This window comes from Ambystoma mexicanum, chromosome 4p (assembly GCF_040938575.1).
Source record: "Ambystoma mexicanum isolate Mex_15411 chromosome 4p, UKY_AmexF1_1, whole genome shotgun sequence".
In the NCBI taxonomy this organism is placed as follows: domain Eukaryota; kingdom Metazoa; phylum Chordata; class Amphibia; order Caudata; family Ambystomatidae; genus Ambystoma; species Ambystoma mexicanum.
In genome coordinates, this window is record NC_090927.1 from 1,190,087,743 (window position 1) to 1,190,114,085 (window position 26,343).

Genomic DNA, 26,343 nt, shown 5'->3' on the forward strand with positions numbered 1-26,343 from the left:
CGCCTGGGCACCTATGTGTATTCCACTCCCTAGGATGACAATATTGCAATGGATAGTGCTCTGTATTTTGCAGTGTCATGCTAGGGCAGTGGAGGAGATCCTATGGGCCGCAGGGCTCCTTCGACAAGGGGTGGTTGCTGTAAGGTCAACAATGCCAAGATGGGAGTGGTCCCTTTCGTGATTATTTGACAGGCAGTGACATGGTCTTCCTTGCTTTCCTTTTCCAAACACTGCTGTTTGGATTTGCAATCCGGTCAGGAAGCTAGGTTTGGTAGAGCTGTTTTCTTGGGATCTTTTTGCTCTTTAACCTCCTGCAGGAAAAATGGTACTGCTTTGGGAGCCTGAGGATAGTGTGGCATGGTTGAGTGAGGAGGCGGACAAAAGGATGCCTTTTTGACTATAGAATTTTATTTTCAGCAAGAGGTGAAAAATAACCTATTTTAAGGTTATCCGCACCAAAACAAATAGCTAGGTTGCTCGTCGTCAGGATGCATGTCAAAACCAAAATACTGTCATATGTCCAAACCAACTACTCTATTCCTAAACAAACAAAAGGATTCAACAAGCTCTTGACAAGAATACCAGCAGAATGACTCCCTTCTCCTGGTGTAATAATTCAGTCTTAGGCTGGGTTATCAGCAGTCTTTTGCAGTAGCGTCTATTAGACCGATATGTCTTGGAGAATGACTCCCAGTCTACTTAGAGGAATCTTGAAGGCTGTTCCATTACCCTTTTGCACAAGTCTTTAAAAGTCTGCCTCGAATTGCTATCAACTCAACTTCTTATGTTCCTTATCCTTTCAGGGCTCCCTGGGCCCTGTGTCGTCTCTTGATCGTTGGGGAGCTTATGTTCCTTATCCTTTCTGGGCTCCCTGGGCCCTGTGTCGTCTCTTGATCGTTGGGGAGCTTGCTCCCAGACAGTCCTTGACTTAATAGTCCTTTTTTCAGGCTTATTAGGTTCACCACTGTGACGAGGAAGTTTACTCCCAAGGCGCTCTTGGCCTTTATTACTTTTGTTGTCGAGTTCACTCCCGATGCGCTTTGTACTTTGGCTGTTTTGTAGATTACTATTGTAACAAGGGTGATTTCTCCTGTGACTTTGCTAACTCTTGGTTCGTTGAGTATTACTATTGTGATGACGCAGATTACTTCCGAAGAAGCCTAGACTCTTGGTTCTTTGGATATCACTATTGTGACAAGGGAGTTCACTCCTGAGGAATGCTCGACTCTGCTCCCTTCCTGTACTCAACCGGCTTGCCAACATATCATGTCACCTCCACCTGGGGAATGTGACCGGTTCTTCCTAGGGTCTCTGGTCAGTGTTGCTTCTGCACACTTCCCCAGCGTGCTCTTCTGTGGCTTCTTTTCAGTTGTGCAGCTCTGCAGATCCGTTTCCACTTCAGTAGCGAGTCGGTCTCCCACTTGCCCGCGTAACTCTTATCTGCTTCTTGTCCGAAGACAGAGTGTCTTTTTCGGGACCTAGAACGACACAGGTTTTAACTTCCCTATCTGTGCAGGACGGACGCCGGCTTCCATCGCAGCTGTTCCTGCTTCCCCAAAACCTTAGTCCTTCCTCAGTCTTTGCGTTATATAGCTGGGTCTGCCCCAGCGTAACGTCAACGTCTTTATTTGGTGTTCTTGGTTTAATCCTCATGCCTTCTTGGGGCCACCGCATCATAGTCTCTTGGTAAAACAGTCTATGATTAATCTGCATGTTTCCTTGGCTCTTCCATCGTCTTTCAAAGCTGATCTTGAAGGTATGATAGTCTTTACAACAACAAAAAATAGCACTGTCAGGTTGGATGTTAGATGGCTTTATCAAGGTCATGACTTCTGGGGAAACTGGTATAGGGAGGTCCTTCACGGGAGGGAGTCCTTATTCCCAGGATTGGAGTCGCTCCCTGAGAGGTCCCGCATTCCACCACCCTTAGTGGGAGTTGTGGGTAACAGCCTCACCTCCCTAGCCTCATAGTGAAGGCCCTCGCTGCCCCACCCCCCACCCCAGGAGAAGTGACAAGAACCTATGAATCGTCACAATGGGCAATCTTTGAAAGGTTGCAGTCCATTAAAAGGGAAAATAACTTGTATTCATAATGTTCTTTCTATAGATTCTTCTGCCATAGATCCCTCCTTACCCTCCCAACCTCATCCACCTGGGAGGTCTTTACAAAGAAATATGTATTGGGATTGGAAAACATTTGAAGTAAGGCAAATTATTTACCCTTGGTCTATGTAATCCCTGTTGAGACGTTCTGTTGGCTGCTGAGAAGAGGAAAACAAGGGATGTGCAGGGGTTAGGTGCCATGGTGTGCTCTACTTATGATGATTGTGCCGCTTCTGGGATCAAAGGAGGGTCATTGTAGGTGTCTCAGACGATCACCACTAAGCATCCTGCTGAAGGTTTCCGAGAAGAGCTTCCAAAGCAGGGTATTGTTAAAGATGCAGAATCTATGGGTGGAGAATCCATAGCAAGAACATTACATGGTAAGTACTTTTCCCCCCTCTGTGCTACATTCACATTTAAGCAGTAGTGTATTCAGGGTACCTTCTCGTAATGAAGTAGTTGCAGGGTAATCTCTGCTTCTGAAGTAATTCTTGTCCTGCAGTTTCACAGCCAAAGTGGGCCTCTCTTTAGTTGATAGATGCTTGCCGAGCATGATTTAGCAGAACCCCATGTTTTAGAAGTATATATGCTATATGCAAAAACTTTGCCATATGTGTACTGTGGACTTATTGCAGCCGATTACATTTTTTCTTATATTTGGTTTTTTAGGTCGTCCACCAGGTCCAGAGATGGAGTACTGCACTGACCGAGAGTCTTATTCGCTAGCAGCAGGTCTTGCTTTAGGCATGGTTTGCCTTGGGGTAAGATTGGTCTCTTATGATCTTATTTTTGTATCTTAAGCAGAAAATAAAAGGGCGTTTTTCCTGCCAAAGTTGGTTTTGCAATTACGTGAAGTGGTTTTGTTGTTTGTTTTTTCAAAATCCTTTGTTCACCATAAATCATTTAATTGAAATACTACTAGCACCTGTCCCAGCTGCGGGTACTTGTGATTCTACCATATGAATGTGATTTCTGCATGGTTTACGTAAAAGGGTATTTAATGATCAGTTACATGGATGCTGATGTAGCAAGTATTATTCTAATGGACTCCTTCCTCCCACCGAGTTCTCATCTATTATATCGATCTCCTAGCGCCAGCAGCTTTTCGGAACCCTTTGCTGCCATCAAGGGGCGCAGCGTGGCGTCTACTCGGCTCGATTCCTTTACATGCCCCACGTCAGATATGATGTGGGGGCTAGTATTTATAGAGGTGCTATGCCCTGTGACCTCTGTGCTTTTTTCCTGTGTACTTTTGTCGCTACTAAGAACACTGCTCTTAACAAATTTATTGTTACGTCTCTCGAGTTCGTTGTCATTATGAATACAGAAAGGTCATCGCGGCTCAAACCCTGCATGGATTGCGGGCGTCAGATGTCCGTATCGGACCCGCACTGTATATGCCTTTACTGTCTTAGTAAAAGCCACGACACACAGGACTGTGCATCGTGCCAATCGGTACACCCAAAAGCATTTCAATAACATAGAGCCAAACTCTCCACCTTCCTCCACCAGTGAAAGGGTGATAAGCTGATCTGCTTGAGGTCACCGGTGTGGATCGCGGCACTGAGAAATGGTCTACTGTATGAAAGGTAAAAAATGAGCATTGAAAGAGGTCGAGATCACCTAGCAGTTCTTTGTGGCATCACTCCTCTAAGAAGAGGAGCCACCACTCCAATGAGGGCCATGAGGAGGAGGTCCTGCAAGTAACTTTTCAGGCTTTCTGAATGAAGGTGCTAGCTATCTTCGCCAAGGGCCCAGTGGCTCCAGCCCAGACACCAGCTGTCAAAGCATCTGCCCAGTCGGCATTAGCCAAGCTGACGGATCCCACTGTACTTGTTAGACCCGGCAGGAATTCTGCAGTGACACACATCAATATTGTGACGAAGGGGCACACCATTCCATCACCGGACGTCCGTTCCCCGATCTTTGGCCCCAGTCCAGTGGCACCTACAATACCAGAGTCGAAAAGGAGTTCCTTCCGCTCCCCAGAAGGGCATATATATCTTAGAGTATATTTATCTTTCTCTGGGATTATACTCACAGTTGGAACCTAGAGTACATTTATGATGAGGAATGGGATCCTGTTCCTTTCGGGCAGATCCCTTCCACCTCAGGAAAATGAGACTTCACAGAGGATTTTTATCGGACACAGGGTGACTTTGTGGACCTGGCAGCCGACTAGCAGGAGGCAAGTAGTCTAGACAACATGCCAGAAGTCAACATGGTCCCTTCTACCACCCCAGGCAGCTTTCCTGAACCTGATGGCGAAAGTAGTCAATCCCCTGGGCTGTCGGCTCCTTCACAGACTAAGGTGCAGTATGACCTGACCAACATCTTGGATGAGGGTCCTAAAAAGGAACTTTGCTCCATTTAAATCAGGCAGTGGAGGGTTCTGTGATGGAACTGTGGATGTACCACAACCTGACCAAGAAGCACAATCCGGACCTTTTCGGACAACATTTTCCTTTCTGCCCAAGCTTCCCCCGAAAGTTTGGTGGCACAGACCGCTACAGTGACTCTTAAGACCACTTATTTTCTGTATTTGCCCTCTGATCAGGATAGCAAAAGTTTGGACGCATGGTGCAGGAAGATTTTTGGCTCTTCTAGCCTATGTCTCTACTGGGTCAACGCCTCTTTTGACCTGTCCAAATGTTGTTTTGGTCTGTGGTCAGTAATGACTTAAGCGGTTGAGCACACCGCTGAGGGGGGGAGATACATGGCGTATTTGAGGCCCTTATTGCAGACGGCAAGGAGGTCTCCAGTCAGATTTTGCAGTCTGGCCTAGAAACCGTAGACTGCGTCACAAGGACGATGGCCACCAGCAATGCCTTGAAGTGTTTTTCTTGGCTGAGGTTATCTGGGTTCACTTGACGTGCCAGGACTCCTCCTGCACATGCACTTCGATGGCATTAACTTGTTTGGCTCCAAGGTCAACAAATCGCTCCTGATATTTCAAGCTTCTAATAAGCTTCATGGGCTGCAACAGCAGCCCATGAACCAGACAGGAAGAGTTTTTCGCCCCTTTGCCTCTTATGCCCAGAGGTTAGAGGTCATGCACCCTCGGGGAGACGAGGACAATGTAGTCCCTACAGGGGTAGGGGCCGCAGTGCACCTAGAAGAGGCGCTTCAACCTCTCCGGTACCCACTGCGGCCCCCAGCATGAAGCCTCTCTGAGGTGGACTTCCGCCATTTATCCATTATGGGAGGGAGGCTATCCCTGTTTAGCGATGAATGGGAAATGCCACCTTAGACACCTGGTGCCTTAGAGGTCGCCCAGCAGGCATACTGCCTTCCTTTTGCCTGCCACCCTCCAGACCACTCCTCTTGTCACCAACCTTTGGCTCTCAGGAACCTTTCCTCCAAGAGGAGATCCATCAGCTTTTGCCAAAAGGGGCCATTGGGATGGTACCCTGCTCGGAACGTGGCAATGTTTGGTACTCCTACTTTTTCATGCTCAAGAAGGATGTAGGTTTGAGACCCATCCTGGATCTGCGGCTTCTGAATTTGCTCAAGGACCAGTCCAAAATGGTCCCCCTGGCCCAGATACTCCAAGCCCTGGACGTGAAAGCCTGGCTAGCCTCCCTGGTTCCCCAGGATGCCTACTTCCATGTAGCTATCCACAACAAGCACAGGAAGTATCTAAGATTCAAAGTGGGAAACTGTAATTTCCAGTTCAAAGTCCTCCCCTTTGGCCTTTTTTCTGCTTCCAGGGTTTTCACCAAGCTACTTGGCAGTAGTGGCAGCTTGCCTCAGGAGAGAAGGCACTTGCCTGGGTCGGGACTTCCTGCTTGAGGACAGTGATGAACATCTTAAACATGGTCCAGGTTTTCCAACCTCAGACAGTTCCAGGCCCTCCTTTTCTGCCCTTGTTGGATCTCATGGCATTGTTGATATTGGTGGTACCAGAGACCCAATTGTGCATGAGATCACTGCAGTGGCTCCAGGGCTCGCAGTGGTCCCAGTTTCAGGGACGAACTTCAGACCTTCTGGTATCGGAGAGCGAGTGTGTCCGGAGAGGTACAATGGTGGTCCGTGAAGGACAAACTCCTGAGGGGGTTGCATTTTCGACAACCATGGACACAAGTGACTCTAGTCATGGATGTGCCCCTTAAGGGCTGGTGTTCTTCCCTCCAAGACCTTACTGTGAGCAGACAATCATCCCCATCCGAGTGCCGACAGCACATCACTCTGCTGGAGCTCAGGGCAATTAGGCTGGTCCTGGTAGCTTTCCTTCCATGTGGGAAGGGCAAGACGGTACTAGTACAACAGGGGTGGTGTGGGGTCCTCGCCTCTGTTCAGAGAAGCAATGTGATTGTGGTTCTGGGCTCTAGAGCAGCATGGATGGTGCCTCATCTGACTGGCAAGGAGAATGTGTTGGCGGATGCCCTGAGTAGGCAGTCTTCGACCTCGCATGAGTGCTACCAGTTCTGTGGGAGATTTTCTCCTGTTGGGGTACTCCTCAAGTGGATCTCTTCACAATCGGTGTGAACAGGAAAAGCAGTTGGTTCTGCTCCAGGGAAGTTCCTAGTCGGGGAGCTTTGGGGGACGCTTTGACAATTGAGTTTGAGTTCCACTTGCTTTGTGTTCCCATTGATCCCTGTGAAAGCACTGGAACTCATGTGGCTATGCCTATTCCGGTCCACAATAATCTTAATCGCTCTAGATTGGACCCGGAGAACGTGGTTCTAGACATAGCCATCTGCACTCCTTGGCATTTGCCACAGAGGACAGACCTCCTCTTCCACTCCGTGGGGTAGGTCCTGCACACGAATCTCTGTAGCCTGAAACTTCGTGCTGAGCAGCTGAAAGGTTGAGGTATAAAGGAGGGGAGGATGTTCTGGACATGCTAGAAGGCCTGCCACCAAATCCAACTGTGCCTGCTACCGAATCCATCTATGCCTGTAGGTGACATATGTTTTTGGCATGGTGCTGGGAGAGGAATCGGGACCTTTTTCTTAGCTCTACATCCTCTGTTTTGGATTTTCTGCTGCCTTTGGCCCAGGCAGGTCTGAAGATTGGGTAGGGTTATCTTGCAGCGATTTCCATCTTCAAGACATTGCCGGAGCAGGGCTTCTTTTTCATAATCCTTACGGTTATACAATTCCTGAGGTGTGTTTGTAATCTGTTTCCCTAACGCCAGTTAGTTCCGGCGTGGGATCTGAATTTAGGGTTAATGTTGTTAATGTGTGCTCTATTTGAATCCCTTCATTCCTGTTTTTTGAGATTGCTCGCCCTGAAGGTGCTTTTCCTGTCCGCCATAACATCCGTTAGACGGCTGAGTGACCTCCAGGCATTGTCAGATAAACCTCCCTAATAGTTTTTTCTCCAAAGAGAAGGTGAAGTTGAAAGTGAGACCTTCTTTCCTTCCGAAGTTGATCTCCAATTTTCATCTTTCTCAAAAGATCCCATCTTCTGTCTTCTTTCCTCTACTTCATCCTTCAAAGGCAGAGTAAAAATTACATCGGCTGGACACGGTGCAGTGCCTCAGCTACTACATCTCTCAGACGAGAGAAGCCAGGAACAATTACCAGCTTTTCATTGGTTATGCTGGTGCCTGTGTAGGGCTGTGACTAAACGGACTGTGAGGTTTGATCATTTTGTGCATCTTGGAATGCTATGATCTGGTTGGTGAAGAGGTGACTGAGGCTGTATCAGCACACACTAAACCAAAAAACTGGCCCCATTCTCGGCTTGTGGAGTCGCAGTTCTGGACATTAGCCAAGTGGCTTTTGGGCTTCCTTGCACATGTTCACTAAATATTCCTGCTTGGATTCTATGTATGGTCAGGATATAGTTTTTGGCTGAGCTGTCCCTCGGTTTTCTGATTTAGGCGGTGTCCTTGCTATCCTCTCTCCTCCATGTCTAAGTACTGCTTTGGGAGTTTATCAAAGAATCCTTAAGAGAAAGGAATCTTTTAGAAGAACAAATTACTTGCCACTTGTTAATGTTCTTTTTGATAAGCAATCCTTGAAAGAAAATCCGCGCTTTGGAACACTTGTCTATAGGCGCGTTATAAATGCCATATCATAGCATAGCATATATCAAACATCCATCACCATCCTTTCCTGCCCCTTTTGGAAGATGGCTAACACACATTGACTCTGTGGTCCCTCAGCATCAGAGTGCTATGTGAAAAGGGTGGAGCTTAGGTCACAGGTTTGCTGCGCCTCTATAATGGCCCTGTTGTCATGTCTGGCACATAGAAATGGCCCTGATGTCATGTCTGGCGCACAGAGGCATCGGATGGAGCCACATAGCTGCGTTGGAAGATATTCTAGATGAGGAATCAGTGGGAGGGACATCCATAAGAAGCAACATTACTGTGAGGCACGTAATTTGTTATTTTCATGGTGTGCAGCGACGATATACCTGCCATGGAAGAGGCAGGGAATCATAGCATGTCAAGCCCTCTGGTGACACTAGCCCATTCCTCAACACCAAAGTCTCTTTGAAATGTATTCTCCTCATTCGACACTGGCAAGGGCGGGAGGGGATTATTCTGGCATGTATACAAATGGCGTGCTACTACTTCAAACGGTTGGGCAATCCAAACTGGGTCACAGATATACTCCTGCCATCTTAATCTGGGGTGACCTCCAGACAGCCCCCGTAGATCCCCCATCACAGAGATCCTCTTCACCATACCTTTTTTTTATTTATTTTTTTATTTGTATTTGGTGCAAGCACCTTTACAAAATTACAGTAAAACATAAAATCTTACAATTGCAATATACTTGCTTAGTTAATCATCTAGAAATGTTTTTAAAACCTCATAGTCAAGTAAGTGCTCAGAACAATATAATACAAGACAATCTTGCAATTGTCAAAGGATTGTTAGGGAGAATTCTCTTATAAGGCTAATTTCCCAAACCTAGTGAGTCCCCCAGCAGCGTTGCTGGATTTTTTTTTCTCCTGCTAAGAGTGAGACCCTTTTCCTCCCACTCTTAGGTATGATTTGAGGTATGTCTTTGACTCTTTGTGTGCTTATGGGCTATGGGGTTTTCTTTTTACTCCATAGGGTGTCATCTATTTTTTGTGTGTTACACAGCACCCTCAGTGCAGTAACACAAGGGTGTCATAGTGACCCCCAAACATAGACTCCATTCCCTGGGACTGATTAATGTCTCCCAGGGCATGTAAAGTCACCATTGACTTTACTAGTCCTAAATTGTGAACAGAACCAGTACAAACCAACATATTGGGGGAAGTACTGGAAGGGGTTAATTATATTGCCCTGGGTCCGTTTTCAAGGGGGCACTGTCCAGTCCCCCCTTGCCTAGTTTCTGGCTGGTGGCAGTGGTTACCATGCAAAATATTCCACCGGAATATTCTCTATGGGATTTCCCCATTGATTTTAAACGCACCACTTTTTGGTGCAATGTTAAAGATACCGCCGGTTTATTTATTTAATATTAAATCAACGGTTGGGTCTTTTTGCCAGAACTCTTTTCTAAAATGGCGTTCGTGTCCGTCTCTGTAACTCTGACCAAGGTCGAGCCCTTTGTTCCACTTTTTGGCGGGCTTCACCACAGAAGCCCTCCAAATGGTGCCACTCTGTCTGGGTTCCACAGGATGGGTGGGGAGGGGAATTGGCACCCTGGACTGCGTTGCCTTAGCAACTCAAGTCGCACTCTGTTCTGATTGGGCCAGTGGTGAGCCGGACGGCTCACCACTTAGCATATTTGAGTGACAGCTAGGCTGTTGAATGGGGGTTTTTCTGCATAAAAGCAGGGCCTTTGGGACTGGAACTTCAGAAGTCGCCACAGGACCTAAGAATCCAAAGAGGAAAGAAGTTGAGCCATCTGCAACGACGACACTGCTGGTGAAGCCCTGCTGCAACAAACTCACCACTTTCCCAACGACAAGAGAAGATCTTCTGCTGGACGAGTCTTCTTCCTCTGAGCTGGTTGGACCAACCAGTTCGCCCCTTTCACCTTCCAAAGACGTCTCTTGGTCGAATCGCCCGTGCCAAACACCCCGGCAGCCGGATAGCAAAGCTTTACCACTTTGACCGCGAATAAAAGGAACGCACCTTTTACCGACGAACTCCGCGGCTGGTTTCATCCCTGTGCAGTGCAACGACTCCACGTTTCCTCCTCAACGAGATCCTCTCTTCCCCTGGTCGAAACAATGAACTGCAACCACTGCCAGGAACAACTGCCACCGCTGGAGCTTCCTCTCTGTTTAAGGTACTGGGTCCTGCCTGGCCTCCCTTTCTTCGGTTTTCCCAAGGTGACCCTTAAATCCTTGGCTTTCCAACTGGGTTGGCCCCAGACCTTCTAACTTTATCTTCTTGACGCGCCCCAGCCTCTTTTGAACATTCTGCAAAGACTTTTAGTGCATTTTAAACCGTGTGATCCTGGGCACATTTCGCTTTGCTCCATTTAAAGTGGGCCTGGCCTATGAACTTTGGCTCTACAGTGTATACTGCCTTTATTCCCTTGCTGAGAACTCCTAAAAGTGTTGGGACCTGTTTTATTTCTATGCTCTGCCTTTTTCTCTCCCTTTAACCTAACTATTGGAGTGCCATCTAGGTTACGCGCTCACCTCTGGTTTAACAAATAGTGGTGTTTTAACTCTGACTTGCTTAATAGTTATCAAGGGAGGTGTTTATACTTTATCTGGCTGTGGTTAACTTGCTTTTGATTTAGAGTGCTAGTGTGTTTCTAAAGTGTGTGTTAAATGAATAATTATATACTTTTTATACAAAGCTCTGGTCAGTGTTGGTTTGCTCTACTGTGTTTTTAGCCCTATTGTGTATACTCTATATACTGCCCTACTCTTCTTGAGAGAGGTCTGACTGCTCAGCCACAGCTACTAGGTAAATCTGGGTGGTACAGACTGCTACCAATTGGGTTTACTGCTTACTCCTGTAGTCTTAATCTTTTTGTAGTGTTCCCCAAGGGAACTGCACAGGATTCTGCCTAACAAGGATTAACAAAATGGGATTGTTGCAATCATTTGATTTTGTTTCTCACAACCCACCAATATTTGCATGATGGTAATTAATTTCAGATCTCTTAAGGTGATTACACTGTTCAAATAATCATGGGCAGTTCTTCATTTAAATAAACCTGATTGTACGAACAAATGGAAGACAATTCGTCACTTGAACAATCAATTAAATAATTAAGAGACAATATCATGGTTATAAAGTAGATGCTATATGATGGTTAAGGAAAAGATGTATATATTTATTCACTTCCTAACAGCTTCTATATCGATTTAATCTACCCATGTACGATATTTGTTTCTAGAATCTTTAAGAAATGTACTAAAGCTGAAATTAAAGAGTTGCTTTTGCCCCCCCATAGATGTTACCCAGAATAATTCAAGTGAGGTGAATTGCCTTTTACATAATGTCTCTGAATCAACTCTCTTGGAATAGCAAAGAAGCCACAATACAATACAAGACTAGATGCTTCAAAGTTTCTGATTCGTGGCCAGTGCTACAGAATCTACAATAGCCATTGTTGCTCATGTCGGTGTTATTTTTACAATATTTTGTACGTTCTTTAGTGAGGAGTAGGTTAGGTCTAAACCCCATATACATTGTCCTTGCTTGATTGCATGGAAACATCATAAAATATGCTAGATGCGGTTTCAGTGGATGCCTACATTGACATATTCCACGTATGATTTGTAGCAACCAATCCGGTCTGATGTATTTGCCCAATCGGATTGAAATAGCTTATTCTTTACTTTCCCAGATCGTATTATTAGATCCTCAGGAGCCATGGCAATCTTGTCAAGTACAGCCCGCATATGGATATTGTATGACGTTAGGGATACTGGTGTCTCATTAGATAGCATCCCTGTTACGTCCTCATATAGCGAAGTTGGGGAGGGTATAAGCATTTTGTGAAATTGCTAATCCTTCTCGATTGTAATTTAGAAGTCAAAGAAAACAAACCAAGTTCATTAATTTTTATAACATTGAGGATACTTTCAGGAAGACCCAACACAGTTTTCCAAATGATGCCTTGAATTGTATTGAGATCATCACCTATGGGAAGCAAACCGAGACCAAGCCCATATAAAATTGTTGCCTCTACTTTAAGAAAGTAGAAGTCAATGAGTGGCAGAATTGAGAATTTGCAAAACTTGTGCAAAATAATCCTCATCTGTGTTATTAGCGGAATAATTTTGATAGTTATGGAATTGTGCCACTTTTTGATAGTATTAATTATTGGTCAAATTATAACCCAAATAAATCATTCCCAATGTACAGTGAATTGGGCTGCCTTCTAGGCTCCATTGAAATCTTGTCACCTTTTTTTTAATTAGAAAATACTAAAATGTTCGATTTGGACGAGTTCCTGACCAGATTGTGTTGATAACAAAATAAGGAGAAATAGTGGAGTTTTTTCTGTAAACCAAATGGCGTACGGTCAAATAAAATAACATAATCAGCAAAGGCAGGCCGGTTGCTTCGCAGCGCTCCTAACTTTATTGCGAAGGTGTCAGAGTTGGACCACAGTGCATCTATATCAGCAAGATAAAGATTAAACTGCACAGCTGCAAGATAGCATCTCAACGGAGATTGGCGTAAAGTAAGGATGCAATCTGTGAGTAGCCCAGTCTTGTCAATCCTAACTATATAATTAGTTTGGTTGTGGAGAAGTGCAATCAATTGCGATGATGTGAGCAGGAATATGAAACCCTTGCATTTCTTTCCCACAGAATGCCTCTGATGACACAATCAAAAGCAGATGATAGGTCGAGTAATGCCATAAAATAGGAACATTTTTTGATTGATGTGAGGAAGCCAAGATGTGAGATAGAATAGTTGCATTTAGCTGAGTCCCCATGGATTTCCTAAAGCTAGTTTGAAAAGGTGATAGTGTATGATGGGTAGAAGTGAAGGAAGTTAGGTCTATTAGCACTAGAGTAGCGAAGACCTTTGCTGCGATATCGATCAGTGTTATGGGTCGAAAGTTAGCAGGGATTTCTATCGAGCCCTTTTTATGTAGGGGAATGACTGTGGATGTCAACCATGATTTCGGAATCGCCCTTGCGAGAAAGATAGAATCAAAGCAATGCTTCAAAACAGCAGCCCAAAAGTGAGGGTCGTCTTTCAAGACACAGGGCGGCAGGCCATCTGGACCAGCCACCTTTGAGTACTTCAGCTTGTTAAGGGCCCAAATCATGTCTTCTACTTCCCACGTACAGTTTGGAAGCATAGATGTCGCTAAAGATTGGGCATTGAAGCAATGAAATCTTCGTGGGAGACGATATTTACTTTGATAATATTCCGTCCAGGTGTTACCAGATACAGCGGCCTGAAGCTCTGTGCCTCGCTTGCCCATAGTGTTCCTTAGAGAGGCCCAAATTTCTCTCATTTTTTTCTTACATAAGAGATTACATTTTGTTTTCATTATTTGTTCAGGTGCTGTTCAGTTTTAATAGCTTTGACCTCAGATTTGTACTTTGAGATGATTGCTTTATTGAAGCCTATATAATCTGGATTATTCCCTTTTGTTCTTAATATGCATCTAAGTGCCGCGTTTTTAGAGCGTTTCAAGATGTTAATTGCAGGGCTGAAAGTATTCGAGTGTTGGGAAGGATTCCCAATGTTCTCAAGCAACGCTAAACTACTAAGATGGTTATGGATCATCTGCACATTCCATGCCTCAGCAGACACATACTCCCCACTAAATGAGTTTGACTCATCGACTATCCAAACATCACGATTGATGAGATAGGACAATTGTCTACACACGGAGGGCTTCCATCGTATGGACAACATGCATCTATCAATTTCCAGTAGTCTCAAAGATGAGATCACAGGATAGGATGGAATTGAGATGTCAGTGATACATTTTAAGATGTGGTCATCACTTGTGTTCGATTTAAGTAGTGTGAGGTAGGAAGATTTCCCAGCTAGATTATGCGAGATAGCGATGTAATCAATGCATGAACTAGCGTTACCGCGATGCCAAGTTACATGAGACCTATCTTGGTTCGGAAACACTAAATATATGTCCCACTCAGCAAAAAAAATGTGTCCATAGACTCCCTCTTTCATAGGAGATGTTGATATATTGATTGTGAGAATCTGGAATTGTAATGCGATGTTATTGCATTGTTGAGTTGAAATCCCCTCCGATTAGAAGTTCGTATTTCGGATTCTTAATAAAGGCTTCTGTCAACAGTGCGTTTAGATTAGATATCATCACATCAAAGGGCATTGTGCCTGCGTTCCAATATAGAGATATGACTGATATGATGCGAGTGGGTTTAGCTTTGATTGTAAGTTCAGTAGCCAATAACTCTGGAGAAGCGTAGATTTGTTGCAAGATGAATTTAAAGTTATTTTTTATCAGAATTGCCAGGCCGCCAGACGGTCGCCCAACAGTTCCTCTTCAGACTTGTTGCGAAGAAAAGGTATAGCCATCTATGTGAATATCATCCATCGACATTGTTTCTTGTAAAATAATAATAGATGGTTTTTCTACCTCAGCTATGGAGTTAAACCATGTCAAATACATTTCTAAATCCACAGCAATTACATGAGTGTATTGATAATGTGTAATTTTATGATTTTTCTACTTGTACATTTGAATGGGCTAGAGTTTTGAGGAGCGGTTCTAGCCAAGCTAACCCGTTTCGGATATGAGAAAACGAATCAAGTTGTTGCTTCATTTTGTTATTCATGACATGTAATTGTTGTTCAGATGAAATGATTTCAGTTGTAGCAATGGCCACAGGTGGTTGATAGTCAATGAAACTAGTGGCTTCATCCACAGAGCAGAAGGCAAAGAGATGAAAGCCCGTAGAGACCAGGTGTGATTGATGGTTGCAGAGTAACATTGCTATAATATATGATTGCAGTTTGTTGTGATTGTTAAGACAACTTGGAAGTTTTATCCAGTCAACGTCGTCTGAGATCAAATTGTGCAACGCTGGAATTTGGTGGAATATTTTCATCAGCGCCCAGCGATTTAAGCTTGCTTTGCCTTTGCTGGATGGGTTAACTCCCCATCCCATTATTAGTTGCATGTCAGCTCACCCCTTCTCAAAGGCAGTCAGAGTAACCCCTAAATCACTACTAGCATGGATAGAGCGCTCAACACACCTGCTTTCCTGGTCTAGTGTTTTCGCTATAGGCAAAATTGATAATTGATCCTGACCAGAGGATTGGCCTGCATCAGATTCAGATTTTATGCCAGGTGCGGGTCGAGAGTTTGTGGGCCTGTGACCACTTAGAGTAACTTCTATATTAGAGGCATTGAGTTGCTCACCTTTATTGCTTAAAGAGGAAGTCGTTGATGGTAAAGTATTGTTAATAATGACTTGGTTTGATTGAAGTGGTGCTGAGGACTTTTTATTTGCATTTAAACTATAGAACTGTGAGAGATGTGTTTGCGTCAGAGGGGCATTTGTCTCTGCACTTTGTTGCATCAAGACACCAACAACTTTTGTTCTTAAGTTTTCACCATTTGCTGGCTCTTGTGCTGGGTCTGTATGAACAGAAATGGGGATTGCATCTGCGCAAGGTGGATTTTTGTTATTTTTTAGATCCAAATGTAAGTTGACTTTCAGCGTTAAGTTGGTTTAGATCTATAATAGCATCATCATGTGAAATAAGGCCAATTTTTTGGATGGCTGAGTTATGCCCTTTGAGTTTAGTAGATGCCATATTTTTTGACTTGGGTTGGGTAGCTGTTGAACATGTCGAATTCACATTAGACGATTTGGCCAAGAGGTGCCTTTTTTGTGCCCTTCAATAAAGATTTTTATGCTTTTCTTGACATAAATTGGGTTGTTTGTTGGTCTTGGTTTTGGGGAGTGTCTACTCAGAAGCCTGTCTAGTCTCCTCTACTGACTCGACGTTAGCATCTAGGATATCAGTTAGAGCTGTGGGGCTGTCTGGAGTATCTGATACCATTTCACTGGGCGTAATTTTTACATTTGGCTCGCAGACCCCATTATAAAGATCCAAAGGTACTATGTTTGCGCTGAAAAGTATGTTTTCTGTGACCAAAATTCGATCATGTTGCAGTTTGGCAACTGCCATATAATCTGGTTGTAGGGCAGCACCAGCATTAGAATACCCAGGCTTTTGTTGCTGTACTATGTGGGCAAATGATTTCATAGGAACATCTAGAGGTTTGAAGCATGCATTAGTTTGAGTGTGCTGCGAATGGGAAATTTTGGGCCAGGATGGAGGGGTCATTTTGAATGCACTCAACAACTCCCTTAAAGGATTGCCTTGCCCAAAGTGAATGGCAGGTTTCTTGGGCTAACATGAAACCCTCTGTTTTACTTAATTTAATAAGGGTGTCGGATGTAGACATTTTGAGGTCATTGATGGCCATGTGAGTGTGTTCATGCCCTCTATCCAGTAGTTTGAGAATCTGTGTGAGCACAGGACAATTTTGTAATTCCTGCTCATTTAGATCAATGAGGGATTCCTCAAGCTGATATAATGGAAGGGACGAGTTGGGCTGCCGTGTGCCTTCTGTCAGGAAGTTTGGGTGTTTCAAGCCATGTGATAGTACCGGAGAATGAGGATATGCTGGCTCTGTGATATGGGGTACAGCATCAGAGGTTGGTGAACTGGTGTTTGCTTGTATGCGCACCTCGATGGTTACCAAACCTTCATCACTGTTGAGAATACATGCATTGCGTTGTGCAGACGGTGTCCTGGTGTACCTGTTCACGAAATCTCAAAGCTCAAAGAGCTAACAACTGGAGTGGAAGGACTGTTTGAAATTCGCACCCGCTTATGCAGCTCAGCCATAACGGCGGGTGCTACTAAGGAAGTGCCTGTTGTTGGAATACAGTTCTCCTCACTAGAGACTCCCAATAAGGAGTTGCAGTTAATCAGTATATTTGAGAGCATTTTCGTGGGCGGCATGCCTGAAGCGGGAGTCACAGAAGCAGTTTGATTCTTTCAACTTGAAGCAGCTCTTTTTGTGATTGCAAGATAAATGGACAAGGAGTAACATCACTATTGGCTTCTGTGTCTAGTCGGAAGATAGTTGTGATGTCAGCCCTGCTAGAAATGGCACCAACATGCCTATCATTCACTTCTGCCATAGTCTTTTTAGTTTCCTTGGAAGATATGGCAAGCGAAATGTTAGGCACAGGGTGGGGTTTAAGCACTACATCTTGTAGGCATTTCCTGCTTCTTAAGCTCTTATCCATTATACAATGGTAGCGTATCATGTGACCGTCAAAGCTTTATATATGTTTGATTGCAAATTGCTGTAATTATAACTCGCAGTTTGGCTTCTAGGCTAATAGATACTTATGCTCAGAGGTAAATTAAGGAGTTCCCACCTTATGCTCAAGAGACCAGCTACAATCAGTGATTGCAACCGCGAGCACTATAGGCAGCAGGTCTCACGCGCCTCACATCGCCCACCCGAACAACCAAACAGCCACTTGGGTCCACTTGGGGTGCACGCGCGTGGGTGCGCAAGGCTGTGGACAAATGTAGGCTTGCTGGGGAGGGGCGGGGCCAGCAGTGTAATCGAGGAGTGGAAGATTGCCGCGTTTCCACGTCGCGTGGGCTTCTTCATGCAGATGGCGTTCCAAAACAGGGCGGGGTGCACACCAAAACGCAGCCAAATAGCCACTTGGGTCCACTCGGGGTGCTTTTACAGAAAGTATTGTGACTTCTGGAAAATAACTCTCTTCTGGCACCAGGAAGGAGGACACAGTGGTACTTCCCCCACCCACTTTTGCTTGATCCCAAAAGGAACAGGGATATGCATCCCATCTTGGACCTGAGGTCCTTGAACACGTTTCTCATGAAGGACAAGCTCAAGATGGTGGCTTTGTCCCAGAACCTACAGGCTGTAGAGCTACTTTATTAGCTGGTGTTACTGAACCCACAGGACAAGCATTTTCATGTGCCTGTCCATCCAAAGCACAATATTCCTGAGTTTCATGGCAGTGATCATTACCAGTTTTGAGTTTTGCCCTACCACTTGATCACCACTCGAGGTTCTTCACCAAACTTCGTTGTTGGTGGCTTATCTCTGGAGAGAGAAGTGGCATGTCTTAGCCTAACTGGACAATGCGCTCATCGGAGCTCTCTGGACTTGGCACTACTGGTGTTTCCTGGTGTTTTTCCTTCTCCAGCTGGTAGAGTTCATGGGCCTGGGGGTCTCTATGCTAGGGCTGCTTCCCTTGCTGCTTCTTTGGCCCTAATACTAGTGACTGTGGGATCATCTCTGATTCAGGAAGGTCGTTCCCTAACGGACAGTCCACTGGAATTGTCTTTCACAGCAACACAGCGCTAAGAGATTTCCCCCATAGCCCTTTCAGCCAGCTAAACTCCAGCATTACCAGTTACCAGTGGGCACCGGCTTAGTCTGTCAATTTCCCTAACTAACTTGTCACGGACCTTAAATTATCTGTTCTTTTTGTACCCACTGTCACTGGAGATCGCACTCGCACGGGTGTCGCACAGTGTCGGAGCTTTGTACCCATTTATGACTATGTGCTCCATAAATCAGAGTATTGTCAGGAACAGGGGTCTCTTCAGGGGACCCAGTACCTTCCTCACTCAGTCATCGGGGGGTGGGGGGGGCACATTCGGCCACTTTCTGGCCCAGTGGGAATTCATCCTCTAAAATGGCCACATTTATTATAGCCACCTCCATAAGAAAAGCACTGACTGTGGCCTGCTTCTGTTAACTCTTACAGGGCAGATCTCCCAATCTACCTTTTTGTGTGTCATGTCTGCACACAGAAAGTCATCTTTGGAGGGTGCGGTTGCCCAAGTTCAAGAGGAACAGTCACCCCGTTTTCTTGTGGGAGCAGGTGAACCATGTGGCTGGGATTTCATATTGTGCTTTTGGTAAACTTTTTTAGCAGGAAGGGGAGAACTTGTATCCTTACCCTCCTTAATTTACTTTTTTCAGATGTCCTTTCCTCCGGTTTGGTTGTGTTCACCTGAGCCTTTTTCTGTACTCTAGTACCCACTCATCTGTCAGCCATCTTTGCAATCTCTCTAGGTTCTGTGATAGTCCGGACCACCAAATGCTAGTGTAAGTCTGCTTCACAGTTTTTAAGAACATGCTCACATGCAATCAGATTGTACATACCTTCAGATGTGTCAACATTGCTATGCAATCAGATTGTACATACCTTCAAATGTGTCAACATTGCTATCAGTGACCCACCACTCAGATAATCAATATACTGATGTGCAAATCCCTTCAAGGTTTTATTTCTCTTTTTGGTGTGCTCTCTAAAACTCGTTTTGTTGCTCTGGCATTTTGCAGAACCTCCTGAGGGCAGTGGACTTCATTTCGCCATAGATGTGATCATTCAGTTGGCTCCTGAGGAAAGAACCACCAGTTCAGATGTTGATTCACTTATAAATTAAACAAGGGTGTGGGAGACCCTCTACTGAGAATGAACATGGGTCAAATACCCTGTTCTATGGAATTTCTCCCAATCCGACGGGTGTACAATCATGTTTGCACAACCCCTTGTTCACTGTGCCCTAGCGAGGCTCAGCTTCACCTCACTGAGGAGGCCCAACAAGGCCGAAATGCGTCTGCTGATGGTACTCTTGTACAGAGGAGATTTGCCTAGCATTTCCATGCTGGACTGCCCTTGTGGGTGGCACCAAACTGATATGCAAATAGATATTTCTCCTCTGTGAAGGGTGCAATGAGCGAAAACATGGTTGTTGACCCTCCTGATTGGGAAAAATTCCATAGAACAGGGTATTTGGCCCATTTTCATTCTCAGTAGAGGGGCTCCTACACTCCTGTTTAACACTTAAGACTGCTCCCTACAATTCCTCCTCCTCCTCCTCCTCCATCACCACCTGGAGCAGAAAGCTAGTTCCAGTACTTCGAACCAGTCAAAAGTATCCTTCTCCACCTTATACAGTTGAACTAAGTCCTTGTCCTTGAGGATGTGGCGCCTAGACTTTCTTTAGGTGCCATCAGTGAAAACACTGCCCTCCCCGTTAGAGTTTCTGAGGACCTCTTTTGTCCTCAAGCTCTACATGGCACAACTCCAGTATCACTTTATCCTGTTCTGCTGGAGAATCTCAGTCCCTCTGTTCGTTCTCTGTCAGGACCAACCACTCTCTGCTTCTGTTTTGACTGTGAGAGATCCCTTTCCTCAAGGATATTCCTAGCTGTGAACTCAGGCCCAGTGATACTACTTGGGAGCCTATTGTGACACTGAACCTGACTGAAACACAGGACCCAACTGTGACTCAGGATTTTTAAGAGACCACAGTACTCGCCCACTGTGAAGAATGGTAGAACAGCTATCATGTCTTTATTCCCTTCAGTATATCTATGCCCCCAGTGGAATGTGCACCTGTATGCGGGGCTTGAATCACTACATCCGTCCCGATAGCTTTTCCAAAATCTAATAAATGTGTCTGTCTTAAGCTTACTGGTGCAGCAAAGTCCTCTTTCCTGACCTAACTTGTGGCGGGCACTGACCTTCAGTGCCTGCACAGAGCTTATGTTCAAATCCATTATATGCAATCGAAAATATGCCTTTCAGTGTTTCTAATGTTAACTACAGTGTCTTTTAATTTGGATGACTAAGCTATATGCGTAGGACGTAGCCAATCCCCTGCTTCCCACCAGTGGGACAAAATGACTACTAATAATAATCATTGTGTTTTTGCTCGAATTGAACTTTACACAAATAAATCATGTAACAAAATAAAACAGTATAAGAGCACAACATTAGGAAGCAAATTCTGTGTGTGTGTATATATATATAACTAAATAGAATATAAAACCTTTAAAAGTAATCAGAAGATCATATTTCCATAATGATGAATGTTCATAATGGAGCTTCATTTCCTTACCTTATATAAATCATGATGACGGCATAGACATGATAAGGCATAAATGTAAGCATCAACATGGCTTTGAATGCCCCCTAGACTTCCAAACATTCTGATGTTAATATGGATTACCTTCTGGGAAAGTCAGCTTCCTTTTATTGGTGCTTTAATATTACTAACCCAAAAGGTTTTTGGTGTGCAACCGTACACAGTAAAAGGCTATTTGGGAATAACTATAATCAGTGTTGAGACAATAATCCCAGAAAGCTTTTGTTTTAATTGCCTCATAATTGTGGACCAGACCACCCAGATTGCACATATATAAAGGACCCATCTCCACACACTCCAGAAAGGTATGTTTTGCTGTTTACATTTTCTGGGAGATTTTACGAATGCAGCAATAACGTCTCTCAGGTGGAAGCTATAACTGTGGACGTCACATGGCTAATAAGGGTAATTGATTGGTGCGAAGCAGCAGTATAAAACTTCTGACTGCCGACTCGGGACACAAGAGCAAATAGGGCTGAGTTTTCCTATAATGGTGTAGCACATTAGCCACTGCCTCGTAGCTCTTTACATGCGAGAATAGTTACTATACCAGTCCCATCTGCTACATTTCTTCTCCAAACCACTTTCAAAACGGTGTATTGCTTATTGGTGTTAAAATGGGGTTTCCAATCTATCTTTACAAAGATTTCATTGTTCAACGCTTCACGATTACGGCCCCTAAGAGCAACTTCATTATCACAATTTTCTCTGAGGCTTGCCATTAGACGACATATAGGGCTCATTCTACATTTTATATAGAGCAAACCCCTTGCCTGAAGGGCCATTCCCTGTAGGCAAGTCAAACCTAGCTGTAATTGTATAACTTCAACAGGACAAGAAGGGCTCATACCCAGCAGAGGTTGCCAAAAAAATCCCTTAATCTTATCCAACCGATTTAAATTTTGCAAAGCTAGTGCCTCAAGCTAATTAAGTATGGCAGGGCAGAAACACTGCTTATAAAGGGAAATAATACCAGCAAGTGTGAAGCTGGCATTTCCCCAGGCACATTCCTGTATCCGGTGAGTGAGTTGTTTGGCCCTTCTGGTCTTAGTCTCGACTATACAATTGTAGCTAGAAGATTCACATAATTTGAGGCCCAGGTAGGGGTAAGTTAATATGTAGTTAATAGTACCCAATCGAGTAGCCATCTTCACTCTATTTACCCTCTTACCTGATATCAGCATTATGTTCGTTTTTTTTCTAGGTTGATAACCAAATAGTGGTGATCAGCAAATCTGGACCGTTCATTCAACATATTCCTCATTGCAATAACTGTACGATCAAACATAACTAGGTCATCTGCGTATAGCATTGCGACCAAGGGAACACTGGCAAGCTTCGGTGAGCAGTTCGATCTTTCCAACAGACGTTGAGGCTAGTCGGCTATATACAAATTAAACAGCGGGGGGAGCCAAGACACATCTTTGCTTGACTTCCCTGTTGATCTACAACAAAGTTGTCACTGTTCCCTCATGACTACTGCTCTGCAGAGTACACAGATGAGTAGCCATTAAGCCACGTACCGAGTCCCACAATACTACTAAACCAGCAGTGATTCCATTCATAAAGGTGAAGCGGGCAGTCTAAAAGGTATACCTCTTTTGCCTAATGTGGTAGTTTAGACAGAGGGCAGGCTAGATCTTCAGGAGGGGTGTGCGTTGATAACAGTAGGAACCTCAACAGCAATAGTAAAAAACAAAAGCCTATGCATTCAAGGTTATATAAAAGTATAAACTTTTAATTAAACAATAAAAAGGCAACCAAGTAACTAAAACACAAGCAGAAACCCACCCCTTTAAAGAAACACAAAAAAGCAAGTTGTTGTAGAATAGCTCTGAGTAGATGTGCAGGGGTGTTCGGTCAGTCAATTGTCCGTGTTCAAGAGAATGTCTTCGAGAAAGTGGGGCTTGAAAGTCACTTTGGTCCCTAAAGCTGACCAGGAGACAGGGCTTCTTCATTGTACCTTATTTATTTGGATTATGTGCAGGACAGCGTTAAACCATGCTTCTGTGTGCTTTCCTGTAGTCGAAACAGTGTTGAGTCAGAGCAAGTCATGTTGATTCACCAGCGAGTCAGCGCTCAAGACAGAGTTCTGTGTTGATCAAGATGGTTCTCAAGACTGATTTGATGGTTTCCAACAGGTTCGATTTGGCTGTCTGGTAAAAACAATGCTTCAGCTGGGTGAAGTCGATGAGTGACATAATGGGTTTCGGTGGGTGGGTTGAGACGAGGTTCTGGTGGGTCTGTTCGGTGCTTGAAACCCCAGTGAGCCAGCACTCGAGCCAATGCGGCAGTGATCTTCACTGACAGATGACGTTGCAGATAAAATGCAGGTAAGATACTTAGTGTGTGGAGTACCGATAGCATCACTGTGGGTCCTGTGTCGGCTCAAAGAGCGTTGATCACGGTTTAAGTGTCTCGAAGACAGCTGGAGGTGGTGATAACACGATTCCAGCTACTCTTGGACTCCTGGTTTGCTGGGACGCCAACCTCAGGAGCTTCAGTACAAAGTGAGATATGATTACCTACAAAGCTTTATGGAAAATCAAGCATCCTGGCTATTTTTCCAACGTGCCTTTGTGGATAAAGCCAGCCTAGTTACCAATCTGCATCTTTCCGTTCAAACAGCTGAAACTTGTGTGATATCAAATTGATATTGCTTGATAATGTTGTGTGCTTAGCAGTCACCATGCCACAAACCTGGCATGCCTTATATTTAAAGATTCCCCTGCCACCAGACTGTCTAAGGCATACAATGATCAGAATTTATTGCAGAGGTGCGGACTGTTAAACGGCTACCTCTGCCTGCAGGGACTTTGTGCCACTGCCTACCAGGTGTTGTACATGTCTTTAGGCTGGTTACAACAAGGCGCATTTAGGTGCTATAATTTTGGCTTGAAGCATTTTGAAAATGGGGACCTGGTTATGGGAAATGTTTAGTATCTCACCTTTTCAGAAACAGAATTACTCGTATCATTTAATGCTACTAAAATTCTAAAAATCTTGGGCTTTTCCACCCTTACCAGATAGCATTCCTCTGGGTAGGCATGCAAAGCAGTATCGTTACCACCCTCGTGAAATGTGCATGCGTGTATGTGTTTAAAATAATAGAATATAGATCACCCCATAGGGTGTAATCTTGGGTCCCCTCCTGGTCCTTGTGGAGGGGCAGGGGGGGTGTGGGCGAGGGGAGCGAGCCACCCTAGCAGAGAAGAGGGATCATTTTGGACGGCGTGAATGTAAACCCACTACTGATGGACATGTCTGTGAATAGAATTATGTAATTATCTATAATGGTGTATGGAATGATGATGATGATGATAGGGGGGCCGACACACCTGAAAAGAGTGCACAGACCAGTTCGAGATGGCAGTGAATTACTCCGTCACCACTAAGTAAATGTGATCCTCTCTGGTGCCCATATAGTTCACAACGTGAATTCCATGTTCAGTGTTAATGCCTTGGAATGAGGTTATTTCAAGTTGTCCTGAATCTATCTGCATGGAAATGTAGAATATTGATTTTAAACATTACTGGAGCATTGGTAATCATACATGTCGTGTTGCTAAAATATGTATATGTTTTCAATAAATAAACAAAACCGAAAATACAAATGAAGCAGACCGTCCCTTTGATGATTAGAATAATAATTGCATTTGTGGAGTTGTCGGAGTCAGGGTCACAATTAGGTATCCCAGTTTCGTGGCCTATTGAGTAATAAAGATCACACCCAATAGTGAGGGTTGAAAGTTTGTTTCAATTCATGAATTTTCTGTTGGCTTTGAAATAGAATATTAGTCCTGATAGAATAGGGCCATTTGTTCTAGAGTAGTTGGGTACATTCTGGAAACAATTGTCCGTTAAAAGAGAAACAATGCTATTCAGCATCGCAAACAGCAAACATGTGGTTAGCCATTTTTTTTTTATTTTTTTTTTTTTAGATAAGAGCAGTTTGCATTGTCGGCAAGGCTGGAAAGTGTGTGTGTGTGTGTGTGTGTTTACTTTTGTTATTTATAAGCGGCAGAGGAGCAGGAAGTTGCCCGCAGTATTGAGCAGCATTCTGTAGCAGCATTGGAACTTGTGAGAAGGAGCCCGACCCAGAGCCTAACTCGAGGGGAGGTTGAAATTCCTGCCTGCCCTGAGCATCAGCGCGGAGCAGGGAAGTTGCCCTCAGTTTCCCACGTGAGCCTGCCCTCCATGACCTGCCTTGCTGCAGAGTTTAGAAGATGAGCGAACAGAAACCGTAGAGTGCTGGCGTCAGAGGCCAAAAGCGGGCTGCCAAGGCCGCCAGGGAATTGGGGAGAAGCGGCCGAAGGCGAAGCTGACCTCTGCCTTTAAAGAAGAGGCTGTGACATCAAGCCTCGAGTGACCCCAATCTGGTCCGTGCTGGATGTGGTAGGGCGGGTGACTCTAGCTGTTCAGACTGGTGTCTCCTAGCACGACCAAGTGGATTGTTTAACCTGTCAATCTGGATGATACGTTATTGTTTTACCTTGCAGTTTGCAAATCTCTGAGGTGCGTGCAGATGTAAGAAAGTGTTCCTCCATGAAATAGAAACACTTTACTTACAAACACCTTATTCTGATAAAGAAAGAATGTCGTGCAGGGACATCATGAAAGCTTCGGCTTTTGCATGTGCCTGATTTATGGCTTGACAACAGACCTAGCAGCCATCAGGAATGCAGGGCAGCCACATGGAGGGGCTTCTCCTGCAAGCAGCACTGGTTTAGCAAGCCAGAAAAACATACGGTACCTTTTGAGGTGCTCTTAAACTCCACTGCACGGTGGTCTGACCCCCTTTCTCAAGATTGTTTCCATTGGAAACTGCAATGGTCCCGGTTTTAGGTAGGCAGGAATGCACACTCTAGCACAGAGGAAATGCTGCATTTTACAACTTAATATACCGTTAGGTTGTGATACATTAATTATAATATGTGTGTTATTTGAACAATAACACTTAAACCACCTTCTCCTCCGAACGCTACTTAAGTGTAGTGCCTTGACAGACACTTTTAAGAGTTAGTCCTACTTTTATGTTAGTTGCCCTGTCGCGGTTTTTTACTTTTTAAATCTGGTCACCCTACTTTTTAAACAATCCATTTCGTAGACTGCAGCACCACTTTTCTAGTTTAATGAAAGTTTAAGAAAGCGTTCTTAAACTCTAAAAGTGGCAGTCTAATCAGAAATGCTTACAATGTCACTGGAGGACATGTTTCCCCCACAACGTGTGATTTTAGCAGCTTTTGCTGCTGGAAAGCACGACCTCTCCCCTCCAATATTTCCACTCACCTCAGAGTTGATGGTGCTGGAAACTGGAGGGGCGAATGTCTTATTCCAGACATCTTTTTATCACAAGCACAGAATCAGGGTCCAGGGGTTAAAGGGGGGGGGGGGGGGGTGGAGCA

General features: G+C 44.5%; 1 protein-coding gene across 1 annotated transcript in view; it reads left to right on the forward strand.

Moving 5' to 3' along the window:
• The window catches only part of ANAPC1 (anaphase promoting complex subunit 1), a 2,053,226-nt gene that overhangs the window by 1,237,948 nt on the left and 788,935 nt on the right, over positions 1 to 26,343 (forward strand). Inside the window, exon 29 of the mRNA XM_069606837.1 lies at positions 2,773 to 2,864. Coding sequence (XP_069462938.1) covers positions 2,773 to 2,864 — 92 coding nt within the window. The remainder of the gene's footprint in view (positions 1 to 2,772; positions 2,865 to 26,343) is intronic.